Source organism: Crinia signifera, chromosome 4 (genome assembly GCF_055691185.1).
Source record: "Crinia signifera chromosome 4, ASM5569118v1, whole genome shotgun sequence".
In the NCBI taxonomy this organism is placed as follows: domain Eukaryota; kingdom Metazoa; phylum Chordata; class Amphibia; order Anura; family Myobatrachidae; genus Crinia; species Crinia signifera.
The window spans coordinates 271,362,281-271,385,939 of record NC_139220.1 but is presented as its reverse complement, the minus strand read 5'-3'; the positions used below and the strand labels follow the sequence as shown (position 1 = coordinate 271,385,939).

Below are 23,659 nucleotides of genomic sequence, written 5' to 3'. Positions count from 1 at the left end.
AGCATCTTATACAATCGTGCTGGCAGGCTATCGCACGTGGGGTGCCGCATGCAAGGAAGGAATGCAATACCATACATAAGTGTATATGAACCACTGCAGCATACACTAAGTGCTGCGGAAATGTATGCGCTATATAAGAAACTGTTAATAAATACACATGGGGTGACTTCAGCCCCTGCTAAGTGATGTAGGTTAGCACAGATTGCTCAGTGCACATACCTTGTAAGAGCAATGTTTGCTGAGCGATCTGTGTGGACCATTGTTCTCAGCATGAGAACACTGGTGATCTCACTTGATGTATACTGCATGCAGAATATAGTCAGGTGATGGCAACACGCAGGACCACACATCTCTCGGGCCATGCTTCATTTTTAAGCGACCTAGTTCAATCACGTAGAAATAGCCTTCAGGTCCATACACAATGGGCGACTATGCCCAGCATGTATGGACAGCGATGATAGCTGCTCAGTGCATTCACACTGAGCGGATTTCCCCTGCCCCGACGGAGGGAGGACGGCGTTGCATAGCGAAGCGCTATGCAAAGCCGTCCTGAAAGCTGCTCATCTGCTGGTATAACCAGATGAACGGCTTTCCCGGCGATGTTGCAGCAGCGCTCACCGCTGGGGCATACACACTGGGCAGCTTTGAGCTGAAAGCCGATGTTTTAAGCGACTTTCAGCATGAAGTCCACCAGTGTGTATGGGCCTTTATAATCGCAACATGTGTATGCCTCATAAAGGGTAACTGTATTAACGGCAATGTGATAAAGTGGAGAATGATAATGCAGCAGCCAATAAACTTCTTACTGTCAAGCTAGTCTGGGTTTGATAAATGACAGGAGCTGACTGGCTGATGACCGGCCACTCTATCACATCTAAACTCAAAAAAGGGTCTCGGATATTTTTTAATTAACACAGCAATCATTTACAAACCAAGTAAAATTATTGCCACTTAAACCCCCCCCCCCCATTAAAATTCAGTGTCACACCGCCAGTCAACTCAGATTATTTTGCATCCCACTATATGTTTCTATATGAAGATGATTGACTGCATTGTGATTTAATCTCCAAAAAAGCCCCCTCCACCGTACAGGGTGACTACCAGTGGCAACTTCTACTTACATCTGATAGAGGGAATGTCCAAAGGGGAGACAGCCCCCAGCCCTGGCACCTTCACAATAAGTCAGGGAATGGCTCCTCCTTACAGGAAGTCAGTTCTCAACTTATCCTGGAAGCTTTGGAGGCAGGGAACATCTCCCAATGGGAAAGCCGTATTTCTGGCACTGACAGGAAGAACTTCTATTACAGTAAAAGACTGCATATTTTTCTGTGAACTGAGTGGCAGATTTTACCTGAGGGGCATTAGAGATCAAAGAAAATTCTCATCTCATTTTGTATGTACACACTAGAGCAGGGGTCCTCAAACTATATTGCTCTGGGACCCCATCAGACAATAAAAATAATGACAGGACCCCAGCAAGTTACTGCAGGCCATCACATCACATGTTTAATCAGCAGACAGCTCATGCTTGGCAGCATTGTGGAGGCACAACATGATGTGTGGAGTCTGAATAGACAATTCAACAGATTTTTCAGACTCCTTGAATCACTAACTGAGATTAGAGAAGTTATCAGCCTGATGGTCAACAACATGGAGTCGCGACCCCATGCCGACAAGGTCGGGACCCATGTTGGGGTCAGGACTTAAGGTGCCCATACACTGCCTGCGACGTGTCGCAGCAGTGTACTGTTAAAACTGAAATAACGCATCAATAATTATATACTTTTGTTATACTCTGTTTTCTCAAATATTGTTTTTATTGCTGCAGATGACTTTAGCTTGTTGCACAATGTACTATTCATTGCGTATGAGGCCTTCCCTTTGCGCTAAACAGTTATTATATGTTAGAAGCAGCAGCCATTTTGTTAGGCATGACTTGCATATCTCGTTACAAGATGGCGTGTGGAGTCAGAATACTGCTGAAATAAGTAATTTCTTATGAGATATTGTTTTGGATTTCTGGGTTTAAGAATGCCTTATTGATGTAACAGAGAACAAGGACAGACACCTAGACTCCACAAACTGAATAATATGGGAACAAGGCCACACATGCGTAGACCCACAAGGCCACTGAAGTTGGGTGTTGGGTTAATTATGACATCATGATTGAAAGCAGAGCTTGCCAATAAGACTCAATGCTTATGAGTAATTAATAAATTAATGTGATAAAGGTTTAAATATCAGAGTGATAGAGGGAGGAAAAAAGGCATTTGAGGAAGAACACGCAAGCACGGGGGGCTGGAGGTAACTATGAAGGAGGTTTAATCATGGCTGATCACTGTCCTTGAAAGGTGTCCATTTTTATTTGATTTAGAATTACTGTTTAAGTATTAGCTAATCAATTTTATGTTTCTTGTGTTAGTCTGCATTTGCAAATATCTGTAATGAAGCTATTCTTTAAGTAAAGCATTGTCATACCTTTTATAACAAGGTTGTGTGGGTGTGCAATCATTTCAGCGTTGCCGTTATATTTAAAGGTAATAAAGTAAATAATTTGGTTTGGGTTATTTATCATATCTAATCTTATCAGATAAATATCTGGTTTATCAGTTGGAGGCCCCAGCGAGATTCAATGATGTTGGTTTTCACATTTTATCAGTTGAGAAAATCAAAGTTTGAAAGAAAAAAAAAAAAAATTAGCTATTTAAAAAAAAAAAAAAAAAAAATGTGTAGAAAAAATTGTAAAGTCGGTGCATTTTTTTGTACCCTTATCTTTCTTAACATCTGTTAAAGTGTGCTAATCCAATATCACTTGAAACAACTTCGATCTTTAATTATAAAACAAATAGATCGTAATTTAAGGCATGGAAAGACAACGCTGCATTTTGCAGACTGTCAGCTTGATAAACCCCCCCCCGCATCGCCCATTTCTTCTCTGTGTCAGAGAATAGATAAGGAGAGCAGCGAGAAACTTGGCAAGAAGTTGTAAACAACATTGCTTGGGTCAGGAAGGGTATTTCTTTAGTTTATTTGCAAAGCATGCAGACTATAGCAAGCATATTGGTATAAAGGTTATGCTGGCAATAAATTTTCTACTTTAAAAAAAAAAAAAATATTCTTTAAATGACAGTATTTTTTTTTGTTTGTTTTTATTTTTTGACCGCGGTTGGATTGTTTGGTGTATATTGTCTGCTGAGGATATTGCTGAAGTAACTAATCTGTAGCGGTTGTTTTGATAATTAGAGTTTCTTTGTTTGTCCAATCTATAAATTTTAAAGAAGTTGCATATATTTGTTGTAGGTTTTCCCGTGCTTATAATTTGGTGATTAGAGATAGGTAGAGGAGATTGTGCATTTACGTCTCTTTCTGGTTGTCTGGCCAGCAACATGTGGAAGAAATGGAATGCATGATTTATCCATAATCTGTATTGTTTGGAAACCTCCGGATTGTCTACTGTATATGGTTTATATAAGAAAATGTTAATAAATAATTAAGTATACGTTGCATTGTTAGAGCTAGCAAGCAGTCGGATTACAATAACAATTTGAGATAGTTTCTTTGTATCCATAGACAGAGGTCAGTTAAAATACAGAGTTTAAAGGACTAGACGCTAATATTGTAAGCCAAGTAACAGTTCATTTTTACCACCAGAATAAATAAAGTTAATTGGAATATTGTTTATAACAAAGTAAGATCGAGTTTATCTCATTGTAAAGTTTTTTTCATCTCTTGTCTTGCGGAGATGAAGTCCGTAAAGTAGGACTGATGTTTTTCTGCTTTGGGTTTTTGATTTAATTTTTTTGGTTTATTAAACAAAGCAGCTGTGAGTTGGAAACTCTAAAGTGATGGATTCAGTTGATGTAATGCGAGATAAGGAGTTGTCCATGTTAGGTGAAGAAACAGGAAATGATCATGTGAATTCAATGTTTTTTTTCATTTAATGAGTAATACATTTTGGATAAGAAAAGTGATATATATCGATGAGATATAAGTCCAATATAACATCTATTCTTAAAGGTTCATATTGATATATTAGACCATGTTTTCTGTTGGCAATTTCTGTTGCCTATTTGTTTGATCTGGATACATATATTGAATCAGATATACCTTGAGTAATGCGCAGATAAGTCCTGGGTTTATTTTTATTCTTATGAATGGAAGGTAATCAGTGATAACTGACTCAAGGCTGTGGGGTTTTCTTTAAGCCAATTTTTGTTTTGTTTTTGATTTGTGTTAATTTAATTTTGTTTGTTTTGAAAAGGGGAGGGTACTAAATGTATAGAGTATCTTAAGGGGTTAATACTGTGGCCACAGTTAGCTAGATAACCAGGGGAGATAGTGATCTAATCGTGTAATGATCACTTAGACAATGTGCAGATATGGTAACAAAGAATGACATATTGCATATAATTTTTTTCTGATTTGATGAGTTGATTTTTTCCTGTGAAGAGTGCTGACCGGTAGCGAGATTCACAGGGGGTATCTGCCACCTACGTACAAGGTAGAATATATGGGGAAACATAATAAAAGAAGAAAGGGAGGGGGTGGGACACGTGACTACTGATAACAGAGGACAGTAGATGAAACACCATACTGATAACAGAGATGGACAGTAGGTGGCCCACTATACTGATAACAGAGGACAGTATGTGGAAGGCGTAGGTGTGATAACAGTGACAGACACATAACGCATGGTTAGGTTTTCTGGGGACATTTTTCATTTATTTTATTTACATTTTTGTCTTTGAAAGAGGTAACACCTTTTTAGGCATTTGTATGGGATCACAGAAAGTTCTGAGTATGTGACAAGTGTGAGCAAGTGAGAAGGAATAGAAAATACTATGCTGGTCATAGTTAATTGGAATTGGCGATGATGATGCACCTGTGAGGTAATGATTATTGGATGAGAGTGAACGCGCAATGGTCTGGTGACAGGTGGTGAAAGCTTCAAGAATTGAGATAGTATATCCCACTAACCCACATATGTTTGGAAAGATTGTACTGTCCCACTGAGGGGTTAATTCTGTTCAGTGAGAAGTGAGGAGAGGTGATATGTCTTTTAGAGCCTTAGGGAGAAAAAGAAAAAAATGGGGAAAAAAAGAATAATTTTAAAAATTTTTGTTTATTTTTGAAAAAGCAGAAGGGAATAAGTTTTTTTTCAGTGATAAGGTGAGAGTAACATCAGAAATAACTCTGTAGGAGATTAAAGGCAGGAAATGGTTAATGAGATTGATAAGAGAGTAAAGTTGTATTCCTAAATTATGTGAAATATCCAAGGAGTGTTACAGAACTGTTTTCCATAACAAGGACATGAAAGATCTTAGAATTGAAGATATTGTTTACCCTTTTGAAAAAGGCACAATGAATAGATTAAAGTTATTGCAATGTTCTGTATGGGACAGTGATCAGCCATACCCAAGGATGACCTCCAGCCCCCTCCCCACTGCTTCCCTCAAGTGATAATGTTGTTTTGTCAACATCTGTTTAAAAACTGCCATTTTTTTTTTTCCAAATGACAAATGCTAATATGATGTCTGAGCTTAATAATGCTATTGCTTTTGCTTGTTTTATTTAAATAAAAATCCCAGCCAATAGAGGTGTGACTATTCCAGAGAAAAGATTAATTTACAAATTGATGCATTTCATTTTGCACAGAAAAAGCAAGAGTTTAAAAAAAAAAATATATTATTATTAATATTATTATTATTACTGAGCCACTAAAAATTATTTAGAAAAAATATTGAGTCTGCAGGTACCTCTGCAGAATCCTTATCAAAGCCCTTATTGAAAAATACAGATTTTATAGTGATTATTATAAGATGCATATTGAGTTGCATTTTTATGCTTACTTATTTATCTGATTGCATGCTGCCACTTTACTAGATCCATTGGTCATGTATATGAGCCCACAAATAAGGAATGGAGGTCACAATTAGGTGCAGCACTACTGGGTTCTGCTACTAGTAAATCGCATTTGCTGCACAACTAATCATGATATTCTCTTAAATATTTGTAATGATTTAATGATTGTTTTTTCTCAGAGTGGTTTGGAAGAAATTGTGTATTATTAACAGGAATCCATGAGAGACTGCTGTCAGAAGGCACTAACCGATATGAGGACCCTCACGGGGTTAGAGGATACGAGTGATGCTCATAGGGCATTAGCAATTAGTATTTTGATGAGTTTTCAACTACTCATCCTGTCACAAGTTTCTGAACATCTATGGACCACAAGAAATAGTTTTTTCCAGATTTTACAACAACGCATACTATTTAATACCCATAGTATTTGCAACACTCTGTTATTGCAGGTTATCTGCCCAATGTGATTATTACAGTCATCTAATCATTGATTTATGATCTGCATAGTTCTTAAAGCAGATAGTCAGGACTTACTACATTTATTTACAGCACAGTCCAATATACGTGGACTTAATTAAGCCAAAGTTTTATGGACAGCCCCACTATGTCCCACAATGAGTTGCATGATTGCTACCACAATGCTGATTCAATATGTTTATGATCTAATGATGTGTTTAAATTCTTTACAGGACTCTCTTACTGACACCTTTTCTATTACTACTACTAAATCTAACTGACACAGAGCTGACAAAGTACAATATACTGACATAATTGCTTCATTTGAGGCTCTGATACACGCACTGACAGAAACCACAGCACTGGATATATCAGATTTATCATATACCTGTCTTTACTGTAATGAACAACAAGCAGCGGCCTTGGGAGTTTGAACACATATACATGGGGGTTCACATAGACCCATCAGGTACTACAGTTGCACACTTGACCAAGTGGCATCTGCTTTACCAACATGTTTAAGGACTGTGGCGGCTGCTGCAGCCTTTGTATAGAAATTACAGAACACCGCACACTATGTGTCTCTAATGCTACATCTTTTCTAATGAACTCTTCACGGACAAGACACATTTCCAGTGCATGGTTCTCTCGTTGGGAACTTTTCTCCCAGCGCCACATGACCTGACTATTGTCAGGTGTGGTACGCTAAATCCTGCTACTCTGCTACCTGGTGGGACCCGGGAGTCCCAGAGGATGGATGAGAGGCAGGATTTAGAACATGATTGTGAGGAATATTTAAAGCAAAATTTCTCCAATTAGACCTGATATCTCTGACACGCCACTACCATCTACAAAGATTGTAGTTGTCACCAACAAGGAGACTCAGGATGGCCATATACGGGATATGCGGTAGTATTGGATTTAGAGATCCTCATTTTCCATCGTGATTTTGCTATGATATAATACGCTAATATCACAGCAAGTAAAGGAGCTTATTGAGGCTGTGCAACTCCCTGCAAAGGCAGTAGTTGTTAAGTGTCAAGCTCACATGTTATAAAGTGATCTTGTTGCACTTGGTAACAAAAATAAGATGGCCACTGTTGTGAATCACACCACTATACAATTTAATGTTTTTACAATTGACCAGCAGAATCGTATAAAACATCAAGAGTTGTGTATTTAAAAGGAATGTGCCAATGGATGATGAATGGATACAGTCAAAAGGCTAATGGCCTATGTAAAGATGGTGGGGGCAGATCAGTAGCTCCCCAAACCCCTCCTCCTGGCATATGCGGAAGCTGCCCATGGGATGACCCATGTAAGGAGAGAGAGGGCATGTATGTTGATTTCATCTTATGCAGAGGCCCAAACGCATCTGCAGAAGAATGAACTCAGGAAAATTATTCCTATAGAACCATCAAACATTTCTCCTACCACTGGTCCATTCCTAAGGTTTAAATTATTTTTTTGGGAATTTACATGCATTTAAAATTGTCATTATATTTAAATGGTATCTGATATGTTATCTTGATTATAAGGAACATCCCAGCTGTCCCATGTACAGCATCCTTTACAGCAAAGAAATGTTTTGAGAAGTTTGTGTTCAGATATGTTATCCCATAAGGTATATGGTATTTAAAAAAAAAAAAAAAAAAATCATAGAGGTATTTGACAGGAAAGGTATTCTAATGACTAAATCAATGTATGGTTATTGAAGGTTGGTTGCACTCACCATTCACTAAAAGGTTTTAGTCAAAATTGAACATGTTAACACATGCACATTGAGAACACATTATTTAGGGTGGGTGTGGAAATTACCATGAGTTGACTTGAAGTTTTGTCTTCGGTTTTGTATGACATTCACACTACTCCTCAGCAGCCACTGAACCTGTCCCCTTCTAAGATCATTATTTTAATTTATATATACATTTTTTTGGGAGACCATCAATCCCTATTCAACATCCAGCAGCAGACTTGTCACTCTAATTCTCACATCATCTAAATACTTTACCAGAAAAGCAAACAAGCTTATGAAGGGATGTTGTTATAAGGTCCAGCCTGGAGACTATGCAATGGTGAGAAAATTCTTACAATTAAAGGTCTCGTAGATCAAAGGCAAGACCCGTCCCTGTGAAACAAACCAATTGAATTAATGCGTCTCACTGCAAGAAGGTTTCCGACCTGGTGGTGATATCAGTTGAAAGAAAAATAAACTGATGCAGATAAATACTGTGACTTTGATTTTAACTTAATAAACTTATTTGATGATGGGCCTGTCCAGGGCCCCCACACAGACCAAGACAAGGTCCACGGAATCGGGGGGCATCCTTAGTGGTGTCCCTGCGGGTTGTGGGCAAGAAGAGGTCCACGGAATCGGGGGATACCCTTAGTGGTGTCCCTGCGGGTTGTGGACAAGGTGTAAAACAATGATCCCCATGAGTGACCAAGTTTCCCATACACTTACTAACTGAAGAAGTCATTTTTGTTTTTTTAAGTTTTCATATTTTTATAGTGAATGAGGGTTACCAGGGATTGGTTGCTGGCAAGGACAGTGTGTATAGTTATCAAAGAGGTAATACTAGAGTCATGGTGGTGGATTCTACTTCTGCTTTTAATTTTAATCCCACAAGTATAATCATAACAGACACACATATACATCATACTACTGATGCTCCCAGGTTTCGGTATGCATCAGAGGATGGTAATAAAATACTGATAGCCAATATGTTAAACTAATTAGAAGGTTTAAAATAAATATATGAGTAATAACATAAAAGTAACTAAGAACATCCACACCAGAACCATTGATAGAATACATCTAGTAAGGTATCAGTAAAGAAGAGGCATTCTAAGTAATGATGGTAACAATGGTGCAAACATAATATCTAAATGCAAACTGACATTTCTTCCTTAGACGCTCATCATGAGCTGATGAAAAGAACAATAAGGTATACTGATTGTTGGTTATATTGTCATCTACGGTACCACTCCGGTAATGTTGGGTTAATGGCTACTTATATTTGCAGTCAAATCAAACAACACTTCATTTTCTATGTAGGATTTACACAAGTGAATCTTATAAGGTTACTGACTCTCCCTAGGTTTAAAATTGGTAAAGAGTGTAATAACAGGAGATATTTTGGAGTACAACAAAACATGTAGTTATGTGACAGAGTTGGGTGTGCTAGTATAACATCAAGAAAAAAAAAAGGGTACTCATTGAATTGTTTTTTATGATGTTTTCTCAAACATACCGTCTCATAAGCCATGGACATTACCACAAGGATTATATTATATTTACAAAATTTAAGGTTTCTAAATGGTTACAAACAAGATCTATTGTAATAAAATTTTACTTTTACTAATTAATACAGTGGTGATTCAACATGAAGATTTGAAAGTAACACATGGTATATTAAAGAAACACACTTATTTACATTATCCCAAGTTCATAAAATTGTATTTGAATTTGTGAATATAATTAAAATATGGTACCAGCATCACAAATACTAAACGGATGATGACATTAAAAGGAAAGTTGAATGAAATTATTTGGGTTAAAAATTAGTTTATTGAACAGGTGTGAGTGATGTGATTCCCTACAGTTGGTTTATTTGGTTGAACCCCAATAACTGGTTCGCATAAGTCAATGTTATATGCTTTAAGAAGTTTAATGTTTTTGCCAAGATAATATTATTGATTTTTCTGTATACTAGTGAAATGCTTCAAGAAGGTTTTCCGATGTATTAAGAGAGAAACAAATGATGCGTTTTGCAAGAGATATGAACTTTCTTTGGAGAAGTTCAGAGGATGGACTGTTAAAACTGAAATAACGCATCAATAATTATATACTTTTGTTATACTCTGTTTTCTCAAATATTGTTTTTATTGCTGCAGATGACTTTAGCTTGTTGCACAATGTACTATTCATTGCGTATGAGGCCTTCCCTTTGCGCTAAACAGTTATTATATGTTAGAAGCAGCAGCCATTTTGTTAGGCATGACTTGCATATCTCGTTACAAGATGGCGTGTGGAGTCAGAATACTGCTGAAATAAGTAATTTCTTATGAGATATTGTTTTGGATTTCTGGGTTTAAGAATGCCTTATTGATGTAACAGAGAACAAGGACAGACACCTAGACTCCACAAACTGAATAATATGGGAACAAGGCCACACATGCGTAGACCCACAAGGCCACTGAAGTTGGGTGTTGGGTTAATTATGACATCATGATTGAAAGCAGAGCTTGCCAATAAGACTCAATGCTTATGAGTAATTAATGAATTAATGTGATAAAGGTTTAAATATCAGAGTGATAGAGGGAGGAAAAAAGGCATTTGAGGAAGAACACGCAAGCACGGGGGGCTGGAGGTAACTATGAAGGAGGTTTAATCATGGCTGATCACTGTCCTTGAAAGGTGTCCATTTTTATTTGATTTAGAATTACTGTTTAAGTATTAGCTAATCAATTTTATGTTTCTTGTGTTAGTCTGCATTTGCAAATATCTGTAATGAAGCTATTCTTTAAGTAAAGCATTGTCATACCTTTTATAACAAGGTTGTGTGGGTGTGCAATCATTTCAGCGTTGCCGTTATATTTAAAGGTAATAAAGTAAATAATTTGGTTTGGGTTATTTATCATATCTAATCTTATCAGATAAATATCTGGTTTATCAGTACGGACACCCAACAGAGTGCGAGCTGCCGGAACCTTCCCAGCGGCAGGGACACATGCGATCCGTTGTGATGGATCGCACGCGTCCCTGCTTCCCGCCCGCCCCAGAACGGGTGGTCGGACAGCCAGCCCGACCACCTAGTCGGGTCCGATGTGCACGGGACCCGACTGCATTCGGTCCGATTTAACAGGCCGATTGGTCGCAATCGGCCGAAATCGCCTCGATGTATGGGGGCCTCTACAGTTTGAGAACCGCTGCACTAGAGCAAGGATGGAACAATCATTTTCCATACTTCATTAGCATACTAGAGAGCACTAGCAAAATTGCTTGGTTTAATTATGCTGTATCTCAAACCAAAGGCCATTCACTAGCAACCTCAAAAACACACAATCCACCATATTCCATAAACGATCTGGCATTACGGTGTAGACCACACATGCACTTTTTATTGGATCTGTTGTTTTAAGATGCATACACAATGCAATTTTGGCTATATTGTCAAAATTGCATAGCAAGTTAATTAAAATTGCAATGATCCTGATGCGTGGCCCTGCATGGCTAAATAGACTGTGTAGGTAAGTATGTAGGTGACCATGTCACCTGTAGAATGTTTGGCCTAAGCCAAATAGCAAGATAGTGGAAATTTTATGCTGTGTACAGATTTAGGCTAATGACCAATTTTGACATGGTACTTAAAGGGGCATACACACATAGCAATTTAAGCCCTATTTCTAAGCAATCGAATTACAGTACAGATCACTCCATGTTAACACCCTATAGCAGAGGTTCCCAAACACGGTCCTCAAGGCACCCCAACGGTCGAGGTTTTAGGTATATCCATGGTTCAGCACAGATGGTTAAATCAGACTTATTAAGTCACCTGTGGCTGGACCGTTGGGTTGCCTTGAGGACCATGTTTGGGAACTTCTGCTCTATAGCGATGGATGCAGTCCCACAAATATAGATGTGCAGGTGCCTACCCTGAGCATTTTTGCCCTGCGTGTATACAAAATCACTCATTGAATAGACACTGAGCAATTTTCACACATTTATTGATTTTTGTGGTGGAGGACTGCAGTAATGCAGGAGTACTTGTCAGCATTCACCACCTACAGGGGCAGCTTTTGAGCTGAAAGCAGTCTAGACTAAGAGAGCTGCTTTTAAGCTCAAAATCAGCCAATGTGTATGGGCCTTTACAATATGTTGATATTGGCCTACATTCTACAAACTACCTAGTATGGTCAGATTAGCCTGCACTCTCTCTAGCTTACAGACACTACAGGGCTGTGCTTAGTTATCGCATGTGGCACAATACTGGGCGATTTGGACTTTTAGCCAAAACAGTTCACCTGAATTGCACCATGTGTACACAGTGCAGCTAGCCAATATCAGCCTGAATTGCACGTGTACACCAATATTTTCGAAATATCAGGAACGGAAGTCTATGCCACTATTCATGATTAAGATCTGTGAGAGGAGAATGAGCGTAAAGGACAAGCAGCCACTAGTTCCCCAATGTTGCAAAGCAGACAATAGTCATTAAAACACGTACACTCAGCTACATGTACCCGTCTTGTGCACAGCAATGTACTGTTACCTACCTGGTTGTTGTGGCAAAACTGAATTGGTTGCCTAGGCACTGCAGGTATGTGTTCCCTGTGTGATAACTGTACCTGCTGTATTGTTACCTACCTGGTTGTTACGACCATTGGTGCCGCTGACGGCTGCCTAGGCGCTGTGCATCTCAGCAAATATATGTTCCCTGCATCTATAACCCCCAGGGTACATTCTATCTAGTCTATACCTGTATGTTGGTGAATCGCCAGACTATCTCTGCTGGCGATCAGACAGCAGCCCGGCGCTCCATCTGAGTGAGACGCATGCGCGTCTCAGTTTCCATGCGGTGGGAACCACGTCAGTCTCCGCTTCAGGGAAACGGACAGGGTTAGGGGAAGCGGTGGGGACCCAGGTGACCGCCGGCAGGGACCTGGGGGAAATCGCTGTCGGAAAGGGACGCGGATGCATCTCGTGCGTCCCCTTTCGCAGAGCAGATGGTGGCTGGCGATTCTACCACCATCCCCTGCAAAGACAACACTGGCTCCATCTGTATATCTATACGGTCACTGTTTAACTACCTAACTGGCTGTTGCACAACAATCCAAACCAAATTCCTAGCATGCGCAAGTATACCTGGCCAATAAAGCCAATTCTGATTATTTCTATCTGTTTTCAAACATTTGAGAGCAGATTTTGATCATACCAGACAATTCTATAGACATAAACCAGTCTTCAGTGTGCCTTGAGGAGCAAGGCTGGAAAAACATCTTGGCTCCTGAGTGGGCATAAGGAGATTGTGTAAAGTAGTGTTTGTGCATTGTGAAAATTTACTGCACAGAAACCTTGCAACCAAAATGACCACGTGTTCCAATAAATCATGAAAATCCCAAGTTTGACATTACCAAATGCTCGACTAAAAACAGAAAATGTGTAATGCCAAGACCCAAAGGGAGATTTTTCTAGGTCATCTAAGATCCCATTTTCATACTTTCCAAACATGTTCAGAAACAAGGACAATTACCGTACAGAGCAGCTGAAGGTGCTGACAAGTAATTGTGTCAATTGAGTTGAGGTAAAAGGTCTACTTTGGAATTATGGAGAACAATCATGGGATTGATAGGCCCTTTGGCCTAAAATCAGGATTTGAATACCAGGATTGGTATTCAGCAGCTTGCATATTGCTTATGCGCTACACTTAACTCTCCGTCCTGTGTTTTATGTATGTGCAGTAAAATATATACATTTTTAATTAATGCTGGGCATCACTGAGCACCTGTAGCAGACAGCCTAGGCCAGAAATGGCTAACCTTGACACTCCAGCTGTTGAACCACATCATACCTTGCTACAATTTTGCTATTTGGCCAAGGCAAAACCATACAGGGCATGCTGGGATGTGTAGTTCAACAGCTGGAGTGTCAAGGTTGGCCATCACTTGCTTAGGTATTACCCATCTAACCCTGCCACCAGCAGTGTACAGCAGGACGTACCAGCAGAGGTGCAGCCCTGTAGCTGAACCAAAAACCTTAAGATGTGCTCATACTGTTCAAATGGGCACCAATCTGTTTCCCCATCCCTTTCTTTACAAGAGTTGCCAAGCACCCACAAGTACATCTAATGAAGACAGCAATCATTATTACAAAGATGTATTGGCTTCACATGGCAGGTTATACAAAGATTGATTATTTACAAATATATCTACAGACATGCCTAGAAGTACAGCCAGGGTGACATCTTGCGTTACTGTTACAAGGCAGTTGAGAAGAGCTGGGTTTTTCTGGTGACATTATTGCCTAAAAGCTATACAACATTAAGACCCTTCTTCATCCTCGATCTTGGGAGCCAGATAGTATTTCACGTGTCCCATATCTGCAATTTTGTATTCCACCACTGCAAGATAAACATTGTAGTGTTAACACACATTGCTAAATCACACAAGCAATTCACAGCAGATTGTCGAGAAATGTAACATTTTACCAACTAAACATCTATATGCAAATAAACGCAAGTCTATATAGCCAAACTACTAGAATGTATGAATCCCAGCACTCACCTAAGGGGATATCAGCAGACATACTAAGAGTCACCGTCGGGGACAGCGGTGTGGCTTTGGTGAAGAAATTCAGATACCTCAGAGCAAATGTTAGCTGGACTGCCTCATTCATTTCTATTGTTACCTGGTGAGAACAAGAAGTGGTGTTACATAGGTATTTAAATCAGACAAGCTACAACACACAAGGCAGAATGTCTCTCGCTGTATTACACAAACACCGAAATATCTTTGAGGGGCCTTCTATTAGCCTTACTGTGGCAAGCTAATAGTAACCATTAGTCACAACACTAATTTGCTTTAATATGTACAGATGGATTGCCGGTACTAGAAGGCAACTTCAATTTGGTCAAAGTAGACTTAAAACTTTGGCCAAAAAAATCTGATTATATTGCCGATTTATGCAACAAATGAATTTGGTTTGTTTGTTGACACCATTCTTCTAAGGCTAAACAAGGACTAGAATGAAGCCTCTCATACAGAAGGAACTTACAATCCATATTTGACAGCCTCCAATACCTAGCACTGCATACACAATGTCAGTTTCTCAGGCATCCTTCAAATGATCTACTTAAAACGAAATTTGGTCACTACTGCAATTAAAGCCTGGGTCTAACTGCAGCATTTGGATAAAAAAAAAAACATTATGTCATACTTACAGCTTCATCCTCTTTGTCCACATTGGAGGTCTGTGACAGCTTAACATTCCCTGTTCCCAGCTCACCACTTGCAGAGAATTTTACACCATCTTTCGCACAAGAGATCACAACAGCATCACCAATCTGACTAAGGTCTCTGCAGATCCGTGCAAACTCTCCAGATGGCATCTTTATAACACAACTGTACTCTTGTTCCTGGAAGAAATACCACAAGCATTGGATGACCCCATTGAAGCCACACAATCACTAATGCCAACAATAATGGACTTTGGGTCTATGTACTAAGCTTTGGAGAGAAAGTTGCCAGATAAAGTAGTAGCTAATTGGTTCCTAACAGTCTGTAACAAGGTAGTTACAAGCTGACTGGTTGGCACTTTGTATCAGTCCTCTCCCCACAAAGCTTATGGCTATAAACTAGGCGATAGGCATTCAATATGGACATTATGCATACAAGTATAGCAATCTTTTAAATAAGCAGCATCCAAATTGCATGCATTTGACAGAAGATTCAATGCATGGTCCTGTGCACATTGCACAGGTCAAGTCACACCAGCTGCAAAAAAAATCTGAAGGATCGCATCTGTGCCAAGTAGGCATGTGATATCATGGGCGGGATGTATTAAAATAAATCCCGGCCCTTCGCGCCCCCCTCCCGCCGCATATGTACTAACATATGCGGCTGGCATCGCGGTGCGGTGACTGAGGCCCCCCACGATACCTGGAATGTGGTGTGCGGGGGGCCTCCGTCACCTCCCAGCCGGCTCCTGCATCCCTCACGCGTGAGGCCGGTTGACGAGGCGGTGGGTTTGCGTCCGCTGTATCATTTTTGATACATAGGAAAATGCAGTAAAACCTGTGTTTTACCGCATTTTCCATTTGATACATCTCGCCCCATATGAAGTCCTTTTACACACAGAAAATAAAAGGACTACATGTGATACTGCCACCCGGGAAGGTCTTGCTTATTCAAGGGGGATGCAGGCAACTTCTCCACTTGAAGTCACACCAGTGTATGGGGCCATAAGTACATAAACATTTAAAATGGAAAGCACTGTACAGTCAAGTGTCTAATAGTAAAGCTTACTGGAATTCCTAATTGCTCAACATCCAGGTCCATCAACTTCATCTCATAGTCAGAAACCTTTTCTTGATCTGGTTAAAAAAAAAATTTTTTAGCTCATGTGCACATTACAGGCACTACAGATAACATTTTTATTTATTTAGTTTCTTATTTGGGACAGCATATTCCGTTGCGCTTTACAATTGGAAACAGATAAAAAAAACCTGGAGGCAGAGACAGAGGTATAGTAGGAGGGCCCTGCTCGCAAGCATACAATCTATAGAGATAACAGGAGGGATACATAAGGATAGAATTCCATAGCATGGCAGTCCCAACAGATTACAAGACAGTAATGATGGGATGCAATTAGCTCTGAATGCTTAATTTATCCCCCCCAAAAAATCTAATACCAGAAACAAGTGGTCAAATTTTACTCACATCAGCTAACGTCAAAAACTCTAAACAATGTATGCCAACATAGGCCTTCCAAGACTAGTAAATCTCCAGAATGAAGACCGGTCTCAACCAAAATGAAACATTTTTCCTAGCACAATTTAGAACTGAACACTACCCTTGTCTTAAGGCAGTGATGGGGAACCTGTAGTCCTCCAGCAGCTGACGTACAAATCCCAGCATGCCCTGCAAGTTTTACTATATGGCCATGCTAAAACTGTTGCCAGGAAAGCTGTAGTGCATAGTTAAACAGCTGGAGGGCCTGAGGTCCCCCACATCCATGTATTAAGGTATATATGAGAACAAATGTTAATATACTTTATATTTCCTCTCCCTGCATCATTCAATGCTATAGATTGAAAGCTTGCGAACAGGGCCCTCATACCTTTGACTATCTGTAAATATCCAGTTTGTTGTATCACTGTCTCTGATTGTAAAGCACAAAGGAATATGCTGCACCAGGGTTCGCAAATATGCGCTATAGCGTGTATTTTACCCTAAAACGGCCACCGGGGACTCAGTTTTGCTGCGCCTGTGAGCCGCCGTTAGCCAATCACAGCAGTGGCAGCGCCGGGACCCAATCATTACACAGTGGCCGCCCGGCAGCCAAACATTGCAAGTGGGTGCCCTGCAGTTACTAAAGCCGCGCGCCCTGCCATATTGTGAGAGCAGGTTCACGGTCAGTGTCTGTGCGGCTCTGCATCCTTCTGCCGCCCCCCGTCCATTCTGCTGCTGAGAGCGGGGGACGGGATGCGATATGGCTGTAACAACTGACAGCCACTCTCGGCATAAGAGGTGAGCGGGCTGTCAGCCCAGTGGGGGACTGGATGTGGCTGGAAGAGCTGACACGCTGCTCAACTCAAAGCAGCGTTTCAGCTCTTCCAGCCACATCCAGTCCCCCCGCCTCGCAGACAGCCCGCTCACCTACTCTTTCATCAGCCTTACCAGCCCCCCCGGGGCAGCGAGCAAAAAATGCAACCCCCACCCTTGTGGCAACCAGAATTACCCCCCCCCCCCCCCCCGGCAACCAGAATATTCCCCCCCCCCCCCCCCCGCGCCAACCAGAATGTAACCCCTGCAAGCAGCATGTAGGTAAGCAGCACTTATTTGCTATAATACATACTGGGCATTACATTGTGTGCTATAATACATACTGGGCATATCAGTGTGTGCTGTAATGTGTACTGGGCATTACTGTGTGTGCTGTAATGTGTACTGGGCATTACTGTGTGTGCTATAATGTGTACTGGGCATTACTGTGTGTGCTATAATGTGTACTGGGCATTACGGTGTGTGCTATAATGTGTACTGGGCATTACGGTGTGTGCTATAATGTGTACTGGGCATTACGGTGTGTGCTATAATGTGTACTGGGCATTACGGTGTGTGCTATAATGTGTACTGGGCATAACTGTGTGTGCTATAATGTGTACTGGGCATAACTGTGTGCTATAATGTGTACTGGGCATTACGGTGTGTGCTATAATGTGTACTGGGCATTACGGTGTGTGCTATAATGTGTACTACTATGTGACCACACCCCTTCACCCAAAAAAACATGTCCTAAATTTTTAGGGCGCGCACTGTCCCTGTTTTCAGGTTTATATACTTTCTAGTATACATGTATCTTTATGCGAGTGGGCCAACGGTGTGTGCTATAATGTGTACTGGGCATTACAGTGTGTGCTATAATGTGTACTATTATGTGACCACACCACTTCCCCCCAAAAAACATGCCCTAAATTTTTAGCGCGCGCCTTCGGCGCGCACTGTCCCTGTTTTCAGGTTTATATAGTTTCTAGTATACATGTACCTTTATGCAAGTGGGCCAATTGATACTTACCCCCCCAACCCACATGTGCCATGCTGGGGAGAAGAGGCTTTATTCCGTTAGGACCCAGAAAAGGTCCGATAGGACCCCAATTTTTAGAAGTGAAGGGTCCCCGGGACCCACTTTTTTGGGTGGTTTTCACGAACACTGCTGCACTATATAAGAAACTTATTAAACCATTGCACCGTTAGCCTGCCATCAGTATTCAACACTCCGATCACTCAGTTTCCACTTCACATGCTCTCTAATATGCAGCGATCTCCCTGCATTTGCGATAAACCTCTCTGTTCCTGGGAATGCAATTTCCCTGGAAAATAGAATACAACGAGCAGATAGCAAGGATTACTTCTCCTCACTAACACCCGAAACCCCCCTTGCCAAGGAAACTGAATACCACCCAATGGGGCAGATGTATTAAGCCCTAACCAGAGATAAATTCAAGTGTGATAAGGAGAGATAAACATCCAGCCAATCAGCTCCTTACTGACTTTTCAAACACAGCCTGTAACATGGCAGTTGATTGGCTGGTCGTTTATCTCCTTATCACATTTGCATTTATCTCTTCTAAAGGCTTCATACATCTGCCCCAATGAGTGTAACTGAAGGCAAACCAGCCTTTTTATTACAATTACCCTATATACTAGTTAGCAACAGCTTTGTAGACTAATGCCACAAATCTATATACAGCTGGCAACAGGGCCAAGTCCAACACCACTATTAAGGCCATTATTCATACTTACAGCCAAACAGACAAGAGCCATGCAAGCATCAAGCCATGACTGACAAATAAGCAGCTGCGTACCAAAGTGCACCAATGCCAACCCTGTAATAAGAGACCACCCTGTGTGTGGAGCCTGTATATTCTACCCACATTGAATGGGTCCTTTGCAAGTACTAAAGGTTTCAATCCACAAATATACCTGCAGGTTAATTGCCTTCAAACCAAAATGTAGAATGGATGAAAACACAAGTGTTTAGGCAGAGCAAACTATGCGGGCCTAGTGGTGCTTATCTGTTTTGAGAGCACCATCGGCTCTATAGTAGGAGAGCATTATAATTAGCATGTAGTCGTGTGCATTAATTGCAAACTTACTAGGTGACTCAAACACCATTGTAACAGTGTCTGCGCTGTCCTCTGCCCGAAGGGTGATGATGTCGTCACTTGCCGCACACTTCAGGATCTTGGACATACTGTAAAAGAAAAACACTGTATAAGCTTCAAACATTAAACTAATGAGCTTATTTGCATATACCAAAGGAGATTATATCAAAGCTCAGAAATAATGTACTAATCAATTCACTTTTTTTCCCCAGGCTGTTAGTCTGAGATGATCAGTTTGAAATTTCTCCTGAATAATTCATTCATTCAACTTGAGCAGCTAGGGAGGCCAATCCCAGGATTTGCCCTTAAAACGGCAGGATTTTGGCATTAGACAGGGCATGCGCTGCACGGCTATTCCCTACGCGCGCCATTACTTGGCGTCACACCCACCACCTGCCCCAAGTAAATTAATGTGGGGGGGGACTAGGGAGTCTTTTAGGGATGCCAAACCCAGGATTGAGCATTTTCTTTATCCCGAGTCCCAGGATTGAAAAATTGCCCTGGGATTGGCATCCCTATTTATAACATATGACCTGACAACATTCCCACAAATGTATCATAATAAATAAAGCAGCCTGCAGACTTCAACACAGGCTGCAGTGGTATAAGTGCATCTCTGCAGTGCTATTTTAGCTGTACATGCAACATGGGGGCAGATATATTAAATTAAGCCTGGTAAAATGATGGAGTAGCAGGTGATAACGCGGCAGCCAGTCTGCTCATAATTGTCATTTCACAGCGTGCACGATGACAGTTTGCTGCTGCGCTATCACCTGCCACTGCATCTAGGCTCAATACTTCTGCCCCATGTATCCTAAAGCACAGGGACCACACAACAGCAGCAGCGCGCTTGCCCGGCGAACAGTGATTGGCTGCAGTCCTGGCTTCCCATAGGGGGAGCACTTCCCGCCAATCACGGCTTTGAGGCAGGGGGAGCGAGTGACGTCACCCCACCGCGCGCGTTCTGGGATACGCAGTTAGAAGTAAAAAACGCGCGAGAATCAGACATGAACGGACAAGTCCACCCAGTACCGGGAAACACGCGCTACAAGATACCGGCATATGCGCATGTATAATGCAAAGCATGGCACCGTGCCAGTAATGTACATAGCTCCATGTATACTCGCAAATAGGGCAGATTCCCGCCAGTACTACCCGCCTCACATTATGATGCTCTTGGGCAGAGGGGCACACTGCCGGGCTTACCTGCTCATCTTCACCCCGATGGACTGGTTGCGGTCGCATCGGTAGGTGTCGAAGCCATCGGAGCGCAGGGTGAGCTGCACCAGGGAGACGTGGGACGAGTCCATGCTCTGCAGGCTGATGCCGCTGGAGGTGATGTCCCAGCACGCCTCATCGATCAGGTCCTTAAGCGCCTCCAGCACCTTCTTCAGAATGGAGCCCTGCACTAGTCGCGCTTCGAACATGGCGGCGGCTGTATAATGTGTGTGTGAACGGTGACACGGAGCCGGTTGTGGTGACTGGCAACAGATTTCCCGCCTCCTGGAGACTGAGTGCTCCCGACTGCAGCTGCTGCTCTCCTCGCTCCGGCGCCAAATAAGCCGGAAAGCGCCGCCTCCTCTGCCTCTTATTGTCCCGGTCATGTGATGCCGACGTCACTCAGGGAGAAAGGCGCCAAATTCGTTTCCCGCCTTGTTCTGTTGTCTTCTCCGTGACACATTGGTGGACTGTGTGTGGGTGACACTACACATGTCATAGACAACCAGCAGTGTACACCACCACTGCAGTGTGCAGGTCTCCCAGAGTAACCTTGTGTCCTGTCACTGCAGAGAGAGAGAGAGTATATCTCCACTGTAATCTGTGTCCACATAATAAAGAGTAAATAAGACAGGGTTGCCTACCTGACCCTCTCCTTCAGGGAGAAAATGCTCTGCTCCTGGACTTCCCTGGTAATGTATGATTGCCATCACCTGATGGGAGCTAGGTAATTGATAAGAAAGGTGTTTCACCACAGGTGATGGCAATCACACATTACCAGGGAAGTCCAGGAACAGCATTTTCTCCCTGATGGAGAGGGTCAGGTAGGAAACCCTGAAATAAGAGCCTGCGCAAATGTAACTATTTTAAAGGAACAGTGTGTGAGGGTACGAGTTCCTCAATCACTCAGACACCGAGCAGATGAAACCAAAATATGGTTTATTTTTATCACAGCACACGAAAGTAGATGAAGACAGGAAAAAGAGGCAAATGTAGCATATAAATGTTCGGGTAGCAGTCCAATGGCAGTCCTTGTAGCAGCAGTTCCAAAGTACAAAACTATCACTTATCCCACACCGCAGTGATAGCATATAAGTCCACACGATACCTAGACAGAGCATAACCTCTTAGTCCAGGACAGTCCATCAAAAATCTCCTCCTGGCTTGTGTGCCAGTCATTTTAAAAACTTCCAATTTCCCACGCTTCTCCATACCATCAGTGGGCTTGCACTCAATCCCTATTGGTGGATTCAAGTCAGGTTTATCCCCCCTCCCAGGTACTGCTGCTGCCCATCTGCTTCTGCCCCCTGCTGGGGTCGGTTCCAGAAAGTCTGGAAGTAGCCAAGATATGCATAGCAGAGTCAACACAAGATACAAAACACAGTCTGATTACATTATGTGGTGGTCACCCCCTGTGGACAACCTTCCTGTTGATAGTAGGGAAATTTGATCACCCCCTGTGGTGATTGTCCTTCAGCTATCCCCCTCATGTAAACAGCAGGAACAATAATCGGCTGATTACATTATGGGCTGATCACCCCCTGTGGACAACCTTCCTGTTGATAGTAGGGGGATTCGATCACCCCCTGTGGAGATTGCCAATGGTACAATGCTTACATGAATAAAGTCCTGGGAAATACAGACATTACATTTGAGGTGGGATTATACAGCCTAATAATATATGATCTGGAACTACACACACATATAGGGGGTATATAGACATATATGGAGAACAAGAGGGTACCGACGGACTAAAATAGTACATTAATTACTACACCTAATAAAATATAGTAATTACAGATTTACAGTAAATCTGATAACCTCACATTCCTTCCCCTACTATTGTAGTCCCGGTACCAAGCTGTTCAGGAACCAATAACAACCTGGAATAGCGGGATGCAGAGCCGAGAATCTGGGGTTTGGATATACCACCTGAGTCCCACAGGGTGACATCATACCAAACCCATCTTGTAAAAGGCGGCTGGTTTGCAGAACCAGCAAGGGCATGATTACAGTCTAAGTCATACATTGGAACTAACAAGGGCTGTAGCGATTCCTCTTCTTCGGATTCTGGGTACCCCCCCTCTGCAACATTGTAACCTACTAATACTTTTGCCTCGGGCACAATGGGGCAGGGACCACTTTCCACCTCCCCCTCTTGCCCAAGGAACAGGGGCCAAACAGCAGGCCAATATAGGGGCTCTGGCCCTGGCACTTCCACCACCCCGTCATGTCCTTCCTCCCCCACACCCAAACTAGGGGCATGGCAAATTTCAGTCCAGCATTTGGTCTCAATGTCCAGGGCTGAGGAGGGACCCTCCATCACAAACAATTCCGCTGGTGGCTGCAGGACAGGCTGTGTCAGCTCTGTCCCCTTAAAAGCCAGATGCTCACCTGCAGCTACTTCTGCGCACACCTCCTTCTCCGCGATAGCCTCCTTCCCCAGCTGAGTATGCTGGGCAGCCCGAAACACGACGTCATCTGTGACTGGTGTGCTGATGGCCTGGATGTTGTTGGATACTCCTCTAACCACGGTGATCTCCTCCTGGACGCAGTCCTCATAGATCCCCTGGCAGCAGGTTAATAATTCTGCATCTCCCACCTCAGCAAAAGGGAAGCTGTAGCGCAGCTCCTCCTGAATAACCTCCTTCACTTTGGGGATAACCTCCCCCTGCAGAGAACACTGAGCAGCTTCCTCCCTAGGATGGGGGAGAAGCAATTGCAAACGGTGCCTT

The 23,659-nt window shown here is 42.1% G+C and overlaps 2 protein-coding genes across 2 annotated transcripts in view; both read right to left on the bottom strand.

Annotated features, from left to right (window-relative positions):
• The window catches only part of TMEM230 (transmembrane protein 230), a 115,893-nt gene that overhangs the window by 14,126 nt on the left and 78,108 nt on the right, over positions 1 to 23,659 (bottom strand). The gene's annotated exons all lie outside the window — the stretch shown is intronic.
• Positions 14,182 to 21,283, bottom strand: PCNA (proliferating cell nuclear antigen). Its single transcript, XM_083184562.1, has 6 exons — positions 20,913 to 21,283; positions 19,698 to 19,795; positions 16,345 to 16,412; positions 15,261 to 15,455; positions 14,605 to 14,728; positions 14,182 to 14,441 (listed from the first exon to the last, which is right to left on the bottom strand). Exons 1-6 carry the CDS (start codon positions 21,131 to 21,133, stop codon positions 14,362 to 14,364), a joined length of 786 nt encoding a protein of 261 aa, XP_083040688.1. The 5' UTR covers positions 21,134 to 21,283; the 3' UTR covers positions 14,182 to 14,361.

What these genes read in the sequence shown, in the direction of transcription:
- PCNA (XM_083184562.1), bottom strand. Translation starts at nt 21,133, where the DNA reads ATGTTCGAAGCGCGACTAGTGCAGGGCTCCATTCTGAAGAAGGTGCTG. An exon ending in ATCGGGGTGAAGATGAGCAG is followed by an intron (nt 19,796 to 20,912) that starts GTAAGCCCGGCA and finishes TTTCTTTTACAG; the next exon opens with TATGTCCAAGATCCTGAAGT. An exon ending in AATGGTGTTTGAGTCACCTA is followed by an intron (nt 16,413 to 19,697) that starts GTAAGTTTGCAA and finishes TTTTTTAACCAG; the next exon opens with ATCAAGAAAAGGTTTCTGAC.